Source organism: Streptopelia decaocto (assembly GCF_964273445.1).
Source record: "Streptopelia decaocto genome assembly, chromosome: 7".
Lineage (NCBI taxonomy): Eukaryota > Metazoa > Chordata > Aves > Columbiformes > Columbidae > Streptopelia > Streptopelia decaocto.
The window spans coordinates 40,924,437-40,941,811 of record NC_138661.1 but is presented as its reverse complement, the minus strand read 5'-3'; the positions used below and the strand labels follow the sequence as shown (position 1 = coordinate 40,941,811).

The 17,375-nt window shown below is 40.0% G+C and overlaps 1 protein-coding gene across 1 annotated transcript in view; it reads left to right on the top strand.

The window, feature by feature from the left end:
- RTF1 (RTF1 homolog, Paf1/RNA polymerase II complex component) overlaps positions 1 to 15,275 on the top strand; it is a 30,395-nt gene extending 15,120 nt beyond the window's left edge. Inside the window, 14 exon segments of the mRNA XM_082057503.1 lie at positions 76 to 190; positions 4,012 to 4,123; positions 4,944 to 5,079; positions 5,672 to 5,849; positions 6,730 to 6,812; positions 8,046 to 8,133; positions 8,223 to 8,330; positions 8,899 to 8,976; positions 10,101 to 10,222; positions 10,455 to 10,512; positions 11,082 to 11,159; positions 12,277 to 12,372; positions 12,668 to 12,779; positions 13,152 to 15,275. Coding sequence (XP_081913629.1) covers positions 76 to 190; positions 4,012 to 4,123; positions 4,944 to 5,079; positions 5,672 to 5,849; positions 6,730 to 6,812; positions 8,046 to 8,133; positions 8,223 to 8,330; positions 8,899 to 8,976; positions 10,101 to 10,222; positions 10,455 to 10,512; positions 11,082 to 11,159; positions 12,277 to 12,372; positions 12,668 to 12,779; positions 13,152 to 13,258 — 1,471 coding nt within the window. The 3' untranslated portion in view covers positions 13,259 to 15,275.
- The last annotated feature ends 2,100 nt before the right edge of the window (positions 15,276 to 17,375 follow it).

Below are 17,375 nucleotides of genomic sequence, written 5' to 3'. Positions count from 1 at the left end.
ATAGCATGTGATGGGTACTTTGCTCACTCAGGTGGAGAGCATTCTTTCATACATTGTTTTGATTTCTGCTACTAGATTTGAAATCAAGAAGAAACTAAAAACAGCAAAAAAGAAAGAAAAGAAAGAGAAAAAGAAAAAGCAAGAGGAAGAGCAGGAGAAGAAAAAACTCACACAGATCCAGGAATCCCAGGTAGGAATTGGAACTGTCCTTAGTAACAAACCCTTTTCCCTTGGCAATAGGAGATAGGATGCTCCTTCTCTCTGCCCCTAATGTTTTTCCTTAATGTCAAACAGTGTGGTAAGCAGGTCAGAATTTAGTTCATTTATATGTTCAAGTTATCTTTAGCCTTTCCAGTTCATTTAAAGAAATTAACATATTTGGCCTTCTGAGTGGTGCACTGGTAACTCCTTTTAATGAAAAATGCAAAGTTGCAGCTATGTCTAGAGTTGCTGTGATAGTCCTCCCATATGAGAACAGGAAAGCAACCTTTTACAATTCCTTTAGCCAAACTTATGTCAGTCAGTCTGAAACATTACATACACGGTCTTTCTAGCAAGTGAAAGTTTGAAAGAGCGAGCCAGAAACTGCTCAGCTGTTGTCTTAATTATTTTGCATGCACATGCAATGGAAAGAATGCTTAGTTTCTGCTGGTGGGGCTGTGAATAAAAAGTGTGAATGCTAGGAGGAGCAGAAGTAGTACTATAGTTTTTTCCACCTCCAGTAGAAAGAGGATAATACCAGTTTTGGGGGTGAAGCCTCTGTAATTGAACTGTAGTTTCAAATCACAGAAGGTTAGGGATTGGAAGGGACCTCAAAAGATCATCTAGTCCAGTCCCCTTGCCAGAGCAGGAACATCTAGATGAGGTTGCACAGGAATGTGTCCAGGCGGGTTTTGAATGTCTCCAGAGAAGGAGACTGCGCAACTTCCCTGGGCAGCCTGTTCCAGTGTCCGTTACCCTCACCGTGAAGAAGTTTCTTCTCAAATTTAAGTGGAACCTCTTGTGTTCCAGTTTGAGCCCATTACCCCTTGTCCTATCATTGGTTGTCACTGAGAAGAGCCTGGCTCCATCTTTGTGACACTCACCCTTTATATATTTGTAAACATTAATGAGCTCATCCCTCAGTCTCTTCTTCTCTAAGCTAAAGAGACCCATCTCCCTCAGCCTTTCCTCATACGGGAGATGCTCCACTCCCTTCATCATCTCTGTTGCCCTGTGCTGGACTCTCTCCAGCAGTTCCCTGTCCTTCTTGGACTGAGGGGCCCAGAACTGGACACAATATTCCAGATGTCGTCTCACCAGGGCAGAGTAGAGGGGAAGGAGAACCTCTCTGGACCTACTAACCACCCCCATTCTAATACACCCCAGGATGCCATTGGCCTTCCTGGCCACAAGGGCACAGTGCTGGCTCATGGTCATCTTGCTGTCCACCAGGACCCCCAGGTCCCTTTCTCCTGCGCTGCTCTCTAATAGGTCATTCCCCAACTTATACTGGAACTTGGCGTTGTTCCTGCCCAGATACAAGACTCTACACTTGCCCTTGTTATATTTCATTAAATTTTTCCCCGCCTGACTCTCCAGCCTGTCCAGGTCTCGCTGGATGGCAGAACAGTCTTCTGGTGTGTCAGCCACTCCTCACAGCTTGGTGTCATCAGCAAATTGGCTGACAGTGCACTATATTCCCTCATCCAAGTTGTTGATGAACATATTGAATAGCACTGGTCGCAGTACTGACCCTTGAGGCACTCCACTAGATACAGGCCTCCAACTGGACTCTGCCCCATTGACCACAACTCTCTGGCTTCTTTCCTTCAGCCAGTTCGCAGTCCACCTCACTATGTGATCCTCCAGACCAGCTTCCTCAGTTTAGCCGTGAGGATGCTGTGGAAGAGTGTGTCAAATGCTTTACTGAAATCAAGGTACACCACATCTGCCATCATCTATCCACCTCGTTATATCTTCATAAAAGGCTATGAGGTTGGTCAAGCTTGACTTCCCCTTGGTGAAGCCATGTGCCCCTAATGGCCCTCTTATCCTTGATATGCCTTGAGATGGATAAGTTGTTCCATCACTTCCCAGGGATGGAGGTGAGGCTGACTGGTCTGTAGTTACCTGGGTCCTCCTTCTTGCCCTTTTTGAAGACTGGAGTGACATTTGCTTTCCTCCAGTCCTCAGGCACCTCTCCTGTTTCCCAAGACTCAGCAAAGATGATGGAGAGTGGTCCAGCAATGACCTCAGCCAGCTCCCTCAGCACCCGTGGGTGCATCCCATCTGGACCCATGGATTTATGGATGTCCAGATTGCTTAATTGCTCCCTAACCCAGTCCTCATCAACTAAGGCAGACTCCTCCATTGTCCTGACTTCATCTGGGGCTTCAGGGGTACGGGGCTCCTCAGGACAGCCTCTGGCAGAGTAGACAGAGACAACAGCGGCATTCAGTAACTCTGCCTTCTCTATATCTTCTGTCCCCAGGGCACCCACCTTGTTCATCAGTGCACCTACATTGCCTCTAGTTTGCCATGTATTTGAAAAAGCTTTTTCTGTTGTCCTTGACCCCTCTCGCCAGGTTTAATTCTAAAAAGGCCTTAGCTTTCCTAGTTGCCTCCCTACACCCTCTGACAACAGCCTTATATTCTTCCCAAGTGGCCAGCCCCTCCGTCCATGATCTGTAAACTCTCCTCTTCCACTTCAGCTTACCCAGCAGTTCCCTGTTTAACCACACAGGTCTCCTGGCTCCCTTCCTTGACTTCCTGCATGTTGGGATGCTCTGATCTTGAGCTTTGATGAAGCAGCCCCTGAAGGCTAACCAACTATCCTGGGCCCCTTTACCTTCAGACAGCCTCGCCCATGGGATTTCCCCTAGCAATTGTTTGAAAAGGCCAAAGTTTGCCCTACTGAAGTCCAGGGTTGCGATTCTGCTTGGTATTCTGTTCCTGCCACATGAGATCCTGAACTCCACCATTTCATGGTGGCTGCAACCAAGGCAGCCCTCGACCTTTACTGCTTCAACCAGACCCTCCTTGTTAGTGAGGATGAGGTCCAGCAGTGCTCCTCTCCTAGTCGTCTGTAGTTTCAAATGGTTAAGACCTTGCCCTTAACTGTTTATAGAGTCTGGACAGATGGGCGTCCAGAATGGGATGGGATTCATCTTGCCTGTTGTTTGCATTTGTCCCTTCTGTCTTTTTGCAATGGAGGAGAGCATCTCCAGCATGCAATTCACTCCTTGTTATCTTCCAGTGAAATAAATGTTTAACACCTAAATCTTATCTCCCAACCCCTCCCAACTCTGTGTGTATATGAACTTATATAGCCCATATGTAAAATACATAATGTGTAGACTAATGTACATATATGTATATATAAAAGGATCTTATGTGGAGTTCTTTTACAGTGCCTTCTAGAAATTACTTCAACTTACTTCAAGTGACTGTCTATTATGATTATTATAGAAGTTGCATTCTGTGCTACCTGATATTCCAGATAGACCTGAAATGTAAAATATCAGAAGACTTACAGCATTTAAGATTTGGAACTATATTGCAGACTTCACACTCAACTTTATTTTTGCTTTAAGTATCTTTTAACATAACTTTTCTCTTTGCTAATGAATGAGAAGAAGTGCCTTGTTTTGGCCTTGCAGAAGGAGAGGCAAATGAGAATAATATTGATGCAATTTGTCCTTGTTACTTAGTAGTTGCAGAATACTTCAATTTTATTTCTCTAGTGCTTTTTTTAAGGAGGAGTTTTGAGACTAAAACTTGGTGGCAGAAATGTTGAGGTGTAAATATGTTCATTATTTTTGATATGAATTAGAAAAAATAAATATACTTCAGACTGATTTCCCTCTCCCTAGCCTCTGTAAAAATGAACTTGAAAAAAACTGTTTTCAAAATCAAGTTTGTTAGTAGTTTATATTTGAAAAGCTTTCAAAGTGCGCAAGCAATCTTGTTTAATGCATTCAATGTATGGATTGCAGTTAATGTTGAGGGTCTTTCTGTGCATGTTTTTAGGTCATGTCACATAACAAAGAGCGACGATCAAAGCGGGATGAGAAGCTTGACAAGAAATCTCAGGCAATGGAGGAGCTAAAAGCAGAAAGAGAGAAAAGGAAGAACAGAACAGGTATGAAAGCATGTTGCTATTGCTACAATATCTGAGGCATTATTACAGCTTTTGGAAAGTGCTACTTTCTGTTTGGAATCAATGCCACAACCCTACACCTTGGAGTGAATGAATTCCCCGTCTGTGTTTTCCTCAGACCGTTGCCCAATATGACCACCTAGGGTATTGTTTGGTACCACTGATGCTCTTTTCCTTCCCCCTGCCTTCCCCAGAATGGTCTGAAAACAAAGCAAACTTTAATTCTAGCCCGTTGAATGGCATTTAGTAATGTTTAGTTTGTGTATTGGTCACTTAAATTATGTTCTTTAACCTCTGAACCATCCAAACTGTATTTATTGTACTTGTGCTACCTTCTCTACATTTGCATGTTTCTTCATCATCTTGTCCATTTTGCCACAGACTTTTGATGCAACCCATTTTATTACTCTACTGGGTTCTATTGAGCTGCTTTCCAAACATGAGATTTTCTTTTCACTTGCAAAATAACAATGAGTTATCTCATCATAATAGCTTTATCTTGTACATCCAGTTGTTACACCCGTCTTGTATTGCTATGTGCAGTCAAGTTGGGAGACTGAAGATAAGTGTAACTGAGATTTAAGATCCTTTTAAATACTTGGATTTCTATTTGAATATATACAATGGAGTTCTTAGCTTCCTAGTGTTTTTGAACATGTGGCACTTTTATCCAGTGTAAAATTCACACCTGTCTGCCTCTTTTTATTTTTTTTCCCAAACAATAAAGTTTCGGCTCTAAAAGGAAACTTCCATAGAAGATTTGCAGCTTACTTTTCCTTATTCTCTCTCTTCCTTCCCACAGCTGAATTGCTTGCAAAAAAACAGCCATTAAAAACTAGTGAAGTATACTCTGATGATGAAGAGGAGGAGGAGGATGATAAGTCTAGTGAGAAAAGTGATCGCTCATCCAGATCCTCGTCCTCTGATGAAGAGGAAGAGTAAGTAGTAAACATTGGACTATGATTACTTTTAAGTGTATGTTCAAAAACAGAGATCTACTTTATGTAGACACATGCCATTTTAGAGGATTGTTAGGTGTAGTTAAGTGTCTCTGAAGTTGTTTTGCCTCTGGGCACACTTGCATTGCTCAAATTTGAGTCCTTGGCTTTTATATCATGGTACATGGAAGTGATTTATCTTGGATGGTTTTGCAGCTTTAGTTCCCTGCTCTTACCTTTAGCCCCATTTACACAATTGTTCAGAGATTTGTTTAGTCCTACAGTTTAGCAGCTGCAGCACCCTGGTATGTTAGCAGGGCAGAGGTATGTGCTGGCTTATCTTAAAGCACTGGCCTACAAACTGCCTTGGTGTGTGGGTCTTTCTGCTTTTTGGTAGGAGGGGCAGTGGGTCACAAGTCTGGGACTTCACATTAAGCATCATGAACACTGGATCTACAGTCAACTGGGGCATGATGAATCATTCCTTTTATTAGTAGTATAAATAGCCAGCACTCGTGCTGCACCTTGCTGAGAACCCCTTTTCTGGTGATTATGTCTCTACATTTTTCTTTATTCCTTCTCACCAAATCAGGAAAGAAGAAATTCCCCCTAAATCCCAGCCAGTTTCCTTGCCTGAAGAACTGAACCGAGTACGGTTATCGCGACACAAGCTGGAACGCTGGTGTCATATGCCCTTCTTTGCCAAGACAGTCACTGGCTGCTTTGTCCGGATTGGCATTGGAAATCACAACAGCAAACCCGTTTATCGGGTGAGTTTAGTTCCAAGGGATCTAGTTCTTTTTATAATGCTGTAGTATAATATTTGCAGCTTAGCAATTCTTAAGTACCTGTGATTGTTTGAGTGATTAACATAAAAAGATTGCTTATATTTAGAAAAAGTAATTGCTAGCAAAGAAATGGAAGAGACTGGTTTAAAAATAAATAAATCTATGGGACCAGCTAGGTTAAGAGATATATTTAGTAAGAGAGAGGGAGCACTAACAAAGCGTGTTCTTCCAGCTTTGGTTCGTACTCTCTTGTCTCATAATTTGTATTGCAAACTAGAGTTCAGGACTCTGCTTTGACCAAGTAAGGATGAGTAACATTCACTCCTTATTTCTGGGAATGTTCCCAAGTTATTGTGTGGTCTCTTTTTTTTTTTTTTTTTTTTACAGATTGTTTCTAGTACCTCAGTGTGCCTCAAAAGAGAAGGTGTTTGAGAACACAGTTTTGTATTTCTGTTTCATTGCTGTAACTGCACAGCCATAGGGTGCAATAATATTCTCTAAAATGCATTAAAAAGGTCCCCAGAGGGGCTGTGTTTAGCATGTGAGCAGCACTGGTGTATTTCATTTGGGACGTAATGTTAACCCAAACGGATGTTAATTGAAAAGGAAATAGAAAAAGTAAGAAAGTGTATGCCATTTGGTCAGGAAGGTTGAACTGAGACAATAGAAAAACTGCATCAAGTGTTCAAATGATATAATTTGTCAGCTCAAAGGTGATGCATGAAGCAACTAATTCTTTAGAATTGTTAGGTTAAGGTTTTTGGTTTCTAGTCAAAAGGCTTGAATAGGCCAGATATATTCCAGGAACACAAAAAAACCCCTCTTGCATCCTTTCTCTTGTGTATTTCACCCTTTGATGTAGGTTGCTGAGATAACAGGTGTGGTAGAGACTGCAAAGGTTTACCAGCTTGGTGGTACGCGGACAAACAAAGGATTACAGTTGCGGTAAGTTACCAAAGGAATTCTCATGAGTTTGTGAGTTCATGTCCTTTTCATAGCAAATAGGGTTCTGTGTGTGGTTTGGAGATGAGAGCTAAAAAGCAAACTGAGCCTTGCCATGTCACATATTGCTGGAATGTTGAGATTGAGTTTGGTATTGTTGGTTTTGTTTTGTTTTGTTTTTTTGCCTCCTTGGGCATAATGGAAATTATTAAAAAAAAAAATCTCATGCTGGGACTTGTGATTGTGTTGACATCTGAGAAATTAATTTGTGTTGGTAACTTGTGATTGTTTTTATATGCCTCTTGAGCTTTGCAATATTCTTTTAAATCTTTTCTCTGTTGTTGCTATAATCAGATGTTAGAAATATGTATCATTTTAAAAGCATACATGATTGGGCCTGGCATATGTGTTACAACATAAAATGGTACTTTGGAGGGAAGAAGCTGAATGTAGTATTGGATTTCTCAGTTCTTACAGCCTTTGGGTCATGAGATGAAGATTAACTGTTACAGTGCAAAACATCCTGGTGAAATAGGACAAGAACATATTAATTATTTGGGAGAAACAAGAAGACGTGGAGAATGCATGTGGGTGCAAGTGTGAAGTAAAAAAGAAGTCTTACCTGAATCAGTTGTGACATTCAATAACTTCTTAGGCTACCTCTGGAGAGAGCTCCACGCTTTGAGTGAAATTCGCACCATGGCAACTATTTTTAGTATTGTTTAGTAGCAGTATAGTAGTTTAGCTGGTAGTGTGAAAGGTAATGCTCTGCAGAAAATGTTTAGGGATTTCTGGCTTTGACTGGCCATCAAAATAAAAATCAGATTGCGGTTGGCTCCAGCATTGTATAATTCAGTACTGCTTAAAAGTTACTTCTGCTGATCCAAGTGTGAAGGAGCTTTGTGTTTCTGAAGATCATGCCATGGGTCACCAAATGGGGTGTGTTAGGTTTAGGTGTGAGAGACGCCTGTTTCCGTTTCTTCCTGAGGGTTTTACAGCCACAGCTCAGTGACTATGTCTGGCAGACTCTCTGTCTAGTGTTCCTTTGCATTACTACTGATAGCTCTTGTAGGCACCTGAACTATAGCTGACCTGACTGAATTTAGGAATACAGATAACCACAAGAGTAGCCAGAAGCATCTGATTTTGGGCTTCTTGAGTCAGTTTACACGTGTAGATTGAAGACCACAACTCTGTACCATCAGAGAGGGATGTTGTTACACTTTCTTGTTGCAGGCATGGCAGTGATTCACGTGTGTTTCGTTTGGAGTTTGTCTCGAATCAGGAATTTACTGAAAGTGAGTTTATGAAGTGGAAGGAAGCGGTAAGTTCGCCAGACTTTAGTTTCTTCTTAGCAGCTTTCTGCCAAGGATACTTTGAATGGAAGGTAACCTTTTTGTCTCTTGTGTTTAGATGTTCTCTGCTGGGATGCAGCTACCCACACTAGATGAGATAAACAAGAAGGAAGTGTCCATCAAAGAAGCCCTCAACTACAAGTTTAATGACCAGGACATTGAGGAGGTAAACTGTGTTGTAGCGAGGCTGTGACAGTGCTTAAAGGTGACAGGAACTTGTGGAGTAGAGCACTTGCTGTTACAAAGCAAAATGATAATGTTATTTGCTTCTTAAGAAGAAAATAAAAGGCTCAAATCTGGATAGAGTAGGCTGGTGATCCAGCTGTTGCTTGGTGCTCAGTCCTGATTAACTTCATCCTTTGTGCCCCATGACCCCTTCTTGAACACGTGTTGCAGAGCTCTGAACTCCAAACCTGAGTAGGGTAACTTGGTTCTCAAGTTCCAAAAAGCTAACAGCATCATGATAGATGTATTATAGTTTCTGCAGTTTAATGCTTGCTTAATGCTGACCGAATGTGATTAGTATCAGAATTTTGTAGGTCGTAAGTGAGGGGAATGGAGCTGTAACTCATTACCAAGTCACAAATTTAAAAATGCAGCAGAGAAAGAGCATGAGTAAAATTCTGTATAAGTAAGTATATTTCTTAGGTGATGTTGATCTGATGCTTCTAGTGTCCAAGCATTGAAATCAACATTTCATATCTGCATGTTCTTGTTTCCTTTGCATCTTCCAGATTGTGAAAGAGAAGGAAAGGTTCAGAAAAGCACCTCCAAATTATGCTATGAAGAAAACTCAGCTGTTAAAGGAGAAGGTGAGAGATGAGATGATGCCTGCAAGCTTAATGCAGTCTTTGATTTTGAAGAAGTGGAGCTCATCTGGATTTTGGCAGTAGTCAGCAGTAAGCTTGACTTTAACTATGCAGCTAAAAGGTGGATCTCGAGGTTCATTGCTGGGTTTAGAACAGTTAGAACCCAGTTAAAGCTGTTCCATTCTTTTTCTAAAGGCATCTGCCAACAATTATAGCAATCACTTTTTGTGTCCTTTAAACAAGGTCTTAAGTTTTTCTGTTTTAGAAACCCTTTTTCTTTTTCCCTCCCCCCCCCCCCACCCAGGGTACCCCATAATAGTGTTTGAAAGTTGATTTCCTATACTTTTTAAAATAGGGGGAAAAAAAGGTCAAACTGTCTTTTACTAAGGGGGTGACTGTATTGTCACTTTATGGCCAGTCACTTACATTGAAAAGAATACGTTGCTGAAGGATTTACTTGCCACTGAACTGCTTTATGTGTAGACCTCCTGGAACAAATAGAGTTTACAGTGCTGAGAAGCCAAAGCTGAGAAGTCAAGTAAACAAGCAGTCTCAGTATTTCTGAAGATAGATGTATCATGTTTTTATTTGTGTAGTTATTTTTCAAGACATTTTTGCTTCATATACAGTAAAAACAAAGAGGTTATATTAATCTTTAGTTCTACATTCTTTGGCTTAACTGTATTGTTTGGCCACATTTTACTATGCATGAATATGTAAATTATTAGTTTTCCATTGCAGAAGGGTGCAGTTGCTTGTTGTTGTCACCAGGTGGCATAAGAAGCCACTGTTGCTGGCCTGGTGGTGTGGTAGGGAACTTCGGAACTGGTGGAAATAAGTGACAACTGACAGTTGCAGAAATAATAATTTCTTTCCTGAGCTGGTAAATAGTAGTATTAAATTTAGTTTAAGGGTTTTCAAAGGTTTTCAGAGCTCTTCAGAGTAAGTAGTCCTGGTTTGCCTTGAGTGTAAGTAGAGTTTAGCTCTTTGTTGTATTCTTTACTGTGCAGGGTTGCATATTTGCAGTGGGAAGAGGGTTATTTGGCTGATTCATGGGTTTGTCCCTCATTTCTCTGGCTGGCTCTGTGGTAGAGAGTAGTGCCTAATAAGTTATTGTTTGGTTCAAGGCTATGGCTGAGGACTTGGGGGACCAAGATAAGGCCAAACAGATTCAAGATCAGCTTAATGAACTTGAAGAGAGAGCAGAGGCCCTGGATCGTCAACGAACAAAAAACATTTCTGCAATCAGGTAAGAAGCAGATATTGGGAATTTTCTTTCTTAAACAGTATCCATCAAAATATACAGAGAAGAGAAACTAATGCAGTAGTAAATTACCAGCAAGATTTTCTCTCTTTTTTTCCTGTACAATATATTGATGAAATGTGTATCTTGATGGCTTTGTTAGTGTTGTGTGGGGATTAATAAGTGACAGTCACTCTCTTTCTTTCCCTCACCCCCATTTTTTTTTTTATTTCTGCAGTTACATCAACCAGAGAAATAGAGAATGGAATATCGTTGAGTCTGAAAAGGCTCTTGTGGTAAATTGTGCTGAATTAATACTTCTGTACCAGTAGAGATGAAATGATGCAAAGGGGGAAAATTGCATGGTGAAATTATTCCATTTTTTTAATGATCTGCAAAATCTTTCATACAGGCAAATTACATTATTTTAAAGCAGATTGCTTTATCCTTTTGATCAACTTGATTATCAGCAAAGTACTGACTGTAATAGTGACTTAGTGCATTTTGTACAGAAAAGAAATAGGAAAGGAGACTTCAGAGAATGAAATAGTAAAGGAAATACTTGATTCTCTGCAGTAACACTTCTATTAAGGAAAAGTTAAGCTTGTTAACAAATGGTTAAGCCTTAACTCTCCTGAGAGTTGTGCACCTATTTTCTGTGTTCTATTCAATAAGGACAGTTTTGCCTTGTGAGGCATAAGACTGTGGGTGTGTCAAAATCTTTTTATGTGTAATGCTGTTGCTGGTTTTCCTCTGGTCTCGATATTATATATAGCTGAATGCTTCCATGGACGGGGTGCTGTGGGAGGATTTCCAAGGGTACAAGTAGCTAACTCTGGAAAACCATCTGCTTTTTCTTCTTCAGGCTGAAAGTCACAGCATGAAAAACCAACAAATGGACCCCTTTACTAGGCGACAGTGCAAGCCCACAATAGTGTCTAATGTGAGTGTAATACTGAAGTTCAGTTGAGGCAATTTGCAGAGAAACAGCAACCATTGTAATTCAAGAGTAGGAAGGAAAATGTTTGTATTCATTCCCAACTGTGCCATTTGCTATTAGCACTCCAGGTGCCATGGTGAAATGTAGTTGAGTGAGATCCTGGTCTCACTATCCCAAGAGAAGGAAAAAGCAGTATTTTTTTTTAGTGCAAAGTGTGAAGGACATAAGCGATGTGGGTATGTACTGTGGTTTAGACCTCTGTAGTGAATTCTGCTATGTAGAATTACTCAGATTTAGTTAGCTCTGGGAAGACAGTTTGCTTTAGATGTGAGTTTCGGTTCTATTTAGTTGCAACTTTCCTGAAAGATCTCTGGAAGGGGAGAGGAGACCAGATATTCTGGGCTTGTGATGGATAGTTTAACGCAAACTTCCCGTGATACTGTGGCAAAAGCTGCTACTGCCGTACCTAGCTGTATCAATGACGATAGCAAGGTGATCAGCTCCTACTTCTAGGCAATCTGGCTTGTTCTAGAGTAGTATATAGTTCTGGTATCTAAAAAAACCTTGCCAGGTTGGCTCTCATCCATCTCCACAAACTGGCAAAGATATACAAAAGGAACTTTATTGCAGGGCTTGAATTAAATAATTATTTATGACATAATTCTTTATTAGAAAATAATCATAACTGAGTGGCTTTATTATGGTAAACAGCTATGATATAAAGAAAATAGTCTCCTAAAGATTTTTTTTTTCTCTAGTAGAGTGTTTCAGCCAGTACTGTAAGCTGAAAGCAAATACATCTAACAGTAGTGTTAAGACTGGTCACAGGAGCAAACCATATAATCAAGAAACATATTTCTCATTTTCTCAGAGAGAGACTTTCTGAAGGATAACTTTTAGTCTGTAACCTGTGCATTACACAGGTATCAGGATGATTTCAGTTGTCTCTGAGATACTGAAGACTGGGATAACCAATATACAGCTTCTTCTGGTTTTAGATTCATGGATATGAGGACTGGTTTAACAAAATGGCAGTATAGTTATGACTAATTTAAATACAGTGTGTGTGTATATTTTATTTATTTATTTACTTACTTACTTACTTATTTCTCCTCTGCAGTCCAGAGATCCTGCTGTCCAAGCTGCCATCCTTGCCCAGCTAAATGCAAAATACGGGTCTGGTGTATTACCAGATGCTCCAAAGGACATGAGCAAGGCAAGTTTCCATTTCTGTCTCTGTTATATTCCTCCCATTGTTCACTGTCTTGCTCTAGAAGCTTATGACTAATAGTAGAAGTGCATACTTCAGTTAAAGAAATAGGTATCCTGTAGAGCATTATCGTAAAAAAAAAAAAAAACAGGTTTTTTTTCTTGGGGAAATAAAATTAAGTTTCTCTGGCAGTATGAAAGCTAAATTAAGTATGTTTGTGACAGAAGTGAGGAAAAAGCATTTTATCTATGTTTATCTGGATGGATAAAGATTGGAGACTTACCTCTAGTTTTTATTTCAGGGTCAAGGGAAGGATAAAGATGTGAACTCTAAATCAGCCAGTGACCTCTCAGAAGATCTTTTCAAAGTGCATGACTTTGATGTAAAAATTGATCTTCAGGTACCCAGTTCAGGTAGGTGTTCCAGCTGAGTTTGGGAATGTGATTGTCCAGCTCATTATGGTACAGTTCACTTCTTCCAGAGTAGTTCTTTCAAAAGCATTGGTGGGCTTTTGAAAATGGGAGCAAGGAGTTCCTGTTTGTAGTTTTCTTAAGCAACGTGAGTATACTTATTGGCAGAAACCTGGATTAATGAACAGAGTCAAAATTACACGTGTTTCATCTATGAAGATAAGCTACCAGATACTGCCTGTGTTAACTGAAGTCCTAACCTGGTGTATACTGGAGAAGCTAAATGTGATTTTGTGGTGAAGTCAGTAAAAGCAACAAGTGAAAATCTGCAGTTTTCATGTATTTCAGTCCTCACTCTTTTCTTATCCCCAACAGAATCTAAGGCACTGGCCATCACCTCCAAGGCTCCACCAGCAAAAGATGGTGCCCCTCGGCGATCATTGAACTTGGAGGACTACAAAAAGAGGCGGGGGCTTATTTGAGCGTACCCACTCTGCTGCTTCTGATCCTGCATGCTCCATGATGATGTCCTACCTTTTCTTCCTCCCTTTTCAGTTCTCCCTTCTGGGTTGGAGCAGCAATGGAGCTGGGAAGAGACTCTAAAACTGCCAGTCATCTGTAACATAAACCATTCAACTATTTACTGTATAGACCTCCCTTCTTGCCCTTTCTTCCTGCCCCTCTCACAAATGTGGATCTGTGCTATTTGGGGTTTTCCCATTTCTTTTAGTTTGAGTTTTGTTTTTATTTTGTTGATGCAGCTCGTTGGTCCACTCTGTGTTCAGTATTAGCCTGAGGTCTGGATTTCCATAGGAACCTCTTGGTGGTTGCAGAATCAGCACTTGGTGATCTCCCCTTACACACCACCACAAGCACAGTGATTGGCACAAGACCTTTGTGGCTGGAAGGTCATCTGCACTTTCTTCCTCCTCTTCTTCCTCCTTCATCCTAGCTTTGGAGAAGGGAATCTTCAAAAACTGGCTTAGGTTCAAAGTGTAAATTTTTTTGGGAGGGTTGTGTGACTTTTTTTCAGGTGTTTTTTATCATTTTTAAGCTGCAGTACTATTTGTATCCGTCTGTCACAGTTCTTTACGGCTGTTATGAATTTCTACCAGCTGTACTTGAGCATCTGAAATTGCAAGAAAGAAACTCATTAAATGTGATTCTTCTTACTAAAACGGCTTGGCTGATATAGCTGTTTAACTTCATGTTCCATTTTTACTTACTCTTAACTGATGAGAGAGAGGTACACAGCTCTTGATGTGAGATTTGTCATCTATGGCACATCCGAAGTCTCCAGCTGTCACTGGGTGGAATAGCTTTTTCTGGAATGGCCTTGGGCTGCTCATTGGTTGGGCTTTGATTTCTTCTCCAAGCCTCCAGTATTATATGTTTGTTAAGTCATCATGTCTTCACTGGGCTCCAGCTCACTTCATTTCTTGCTTTGTGAACCATTTAAACAGGGCTTCTATAAAGAATTTTTTTTTAAAATCACTTTGTGTGGAAGGGGAAGGGCACAGTAAGGACATTGTAGAAAGGTCAGTAGGTGATGTACAAGAGATGGCTGATGCACATTTTTCATATATAAGCTGGTACAAGCAGAGTGCAAAACTAGCACAAGAATTGTTTGGCTTTATGGAATATTTGACTGGACACAAGTTGACGGCTAAATTATCACTCAGGTGTTTAAAAAAAAAATCAAAGTGTAAATATAAGCGACATTAAACAAAGAACTTTTCCAAACAAGATACAACTGAACATATGGAGCTAAGAACTAAATTAAAAGAGAATTGGAAGTCTGAAAGGTTAGAGGCCCTCATTCAGGTAAGCGTGCAAGCACGTGTGTGTTCCTATTCAGGCCAGTACGTACATAATAACTTAAGCACTGAACTGGATAGGAATGTTTCTGGGGGACCCTGAAGGGGGAAAATGCTGATGCTCTTCTTGTGTCAGAGCATTACTGTTTTTCTGAAATCATACACTGGTTATGTTTAAACCTGTGCTTGATATGGTCTTGTTGGATTCTTAATGAAACTTTAATCTAGTTCTTATTTAACTTTCTCTTCCTTTTTTAACAGTAGCTTTAAAGAAACATCATGTAATTGTGTGCAGATTGATACTATGAACTGTGTATAAAAAAAAAATCGACCTATGAAGCAGCTCTTAATTATCATGTAAACAAGTAATTAGGAATCTTTGATACTTATTTACGGAATAGCCCATAGTTCTAGGACACATGTAGGTTATTCTGTAAATATATAATCATTGACTGCTTTATTTGATGGCCTATTTTACCAGCTACTCTGGACTTGAAGTAGGCTCTCACATCTATGTACTTCTAACTTTTTAAGGGCGGCTTTGTGGAATCCACCATGATAACTTCATAGGAGACATCGTGATTCACTGTGTAGATATGCATTTGATATGATTTTGGTTTTTTTCAACAGCTTCAATGATGTTACAGATTTGTAATAAAAAAATTAAACTTATTTTGCAATAGCCAGTTTTCAAAATAATCACTCTCCAATGCTTTACAGAAATAATAGCAAAATCAAGCAATTCAGGATCTGATTTTTCCACAGAAATGCCTCAGAGCTCTGAGGCTCAGTGACAAGTGGTTTCTAAAGGTAAAGTTAACTCAAATTCAGTATTTTTAATATGCTTGCCCTTAATGTATTGGGTTTAGGTAACTTCTACATTTGGTAACACAAGAATAGTCTATAGTACAGCCAAAACGTTGACAAGACTCGTACAGTGTTGCCAGTAACTTTAAGTGGAGATAACTGAAAGAGAGGAAATGCAGTGAGCTTAGAATGCAGATCTGAATGATGGACTATGCCATAGTTATCTGCAACTATGAAACTGCCACTTACCCTCTCAAAGTCTCTGGATTCTGCTGAAATACTGTTTTTCAAGAGAGGCAACAATCAGTAAATTACCATGCAGACCTCTTATATTGAGAATAGTACATCAAGAAAGTACTCTTGAATAGTTACAGAACTGTGTATGAAAGCTGTAATCTTTTTTCCTTTAAGTGCATGTAAAGGTGAGTGACTACACCTCCCACTTGTCAGAGAGGGGGAGACTTGTTTGCTTTGTTCCATTGGTGTCCTAGCATAGTTCATCACAATTGTACAGCCTTCTATAAATAAACTTGGTTTGTTGGTTTAATAAGGTTGATTGTTTATCCCTTGATCTGAAGTGCTAAGGGCTTCCTGTCTGGAATTCTCTTTTCTGAAATTGACACTTCATTTATCAGTATGGATGATTTTATTTTAAATACTAATACTGTAAAATAATTAATGAAAAGTAAACCCCCTCTTTTGCAAGAGCAGCTGTTGACTTATGATCAATCTCTAACAACTGGAGTTACTCCTTACCACTGTCTCTATAGATTCATCACTGAACAGGCCAGAAGATTCAGCCTGTTATGCTGCAGAGTGAAGGGCTGTAACTGAGATTTGATTAGCAAAGTGTTCCTTTGGTGCACTTTGAACAGGAAAATATGTTTTGAATTTTCCACTTCCTTATGATCCTTTATAAATGCATATGTTTTTAAGCTGCTGTGCCAGGTCACATATTTTCAAAGAATCTTCAGGACAAAGGGTCTTGAGGATGGGTTACCATTTTTTCCTTTGGTTCACTATCCTTCCCAAAGCCAGCTAAAAACTGTTATGTCTCAAAGGAAAAGGAATAAACCAGCTGTGAAGAAGGTGCTTCACAGCTGCTTCTTTCCTAGCAGATGTGGAAACAGAAGGTGAGACTGGAAATGAGGAGTCTGCACAAATGCTTCACAATACTGGGCAATAAAAAGGCACATGGATGTCATCTCAAATTTGGGTTTGGGCAGCTTTGTTTTTCCCCCCATCTTAGCTAGAAGATAATTAAGCTTCCCCAGATCACTGTAAGTTTTGAATTTGGGGGTTCTTGATTGTGAGGAAAAAATGCTGTAAATTGGCTAGTTAAACTACTGATACATATACAGTCTTACTACCTTCAGCACAGTAACTTACTCTTTTAGAGGGAGATACTTAAGTAGCTAAATAAATGAGTGAATTTTCTTTTTTATTTTTAGCTGGGATGGTTAAGCATTCACTGGTTCTACCTTACCACCACCATTGAACACTTGAGATTTTAGCCTCCCCCTATTCAGCAGCTGAAGGAATATTGTATGAGCTATTTCTTTAGTCTCATACCATGTGGAGTTATCTGCGTAAAAAAAAAAAAAAGAGCAAGCTGTGTTTTTCCTGCCTTATCAGTTGGACTGCAGAGTAGCAAACATGAAGAGACTTGTGGTAACATCTTAAAACTTTTCCAGCTGTTTGGAAAGCCAGCCATTAGATATTTGCTTGGGGTTCTTTATGCCTTGACATCTATCTAGATGTTAAAGGCTCCTTTGGCCCAGCTGTGTGAGGCCGTGACAAGTAGGTCTCCCTCCTGTGCCAGCCTTTGCACACTTTGACTATTTTTCTTTAGTGTTTCTCCTTTCAGCTGAGAAGCAGCAGTACCCAGTTGAAAGTATGAGCGGTTAAAGTAGGAGTTTCCCTAGAATAGCTAATAAATTGCAATTACCTGTGAGCAACATAAGGCAGGGTGAGT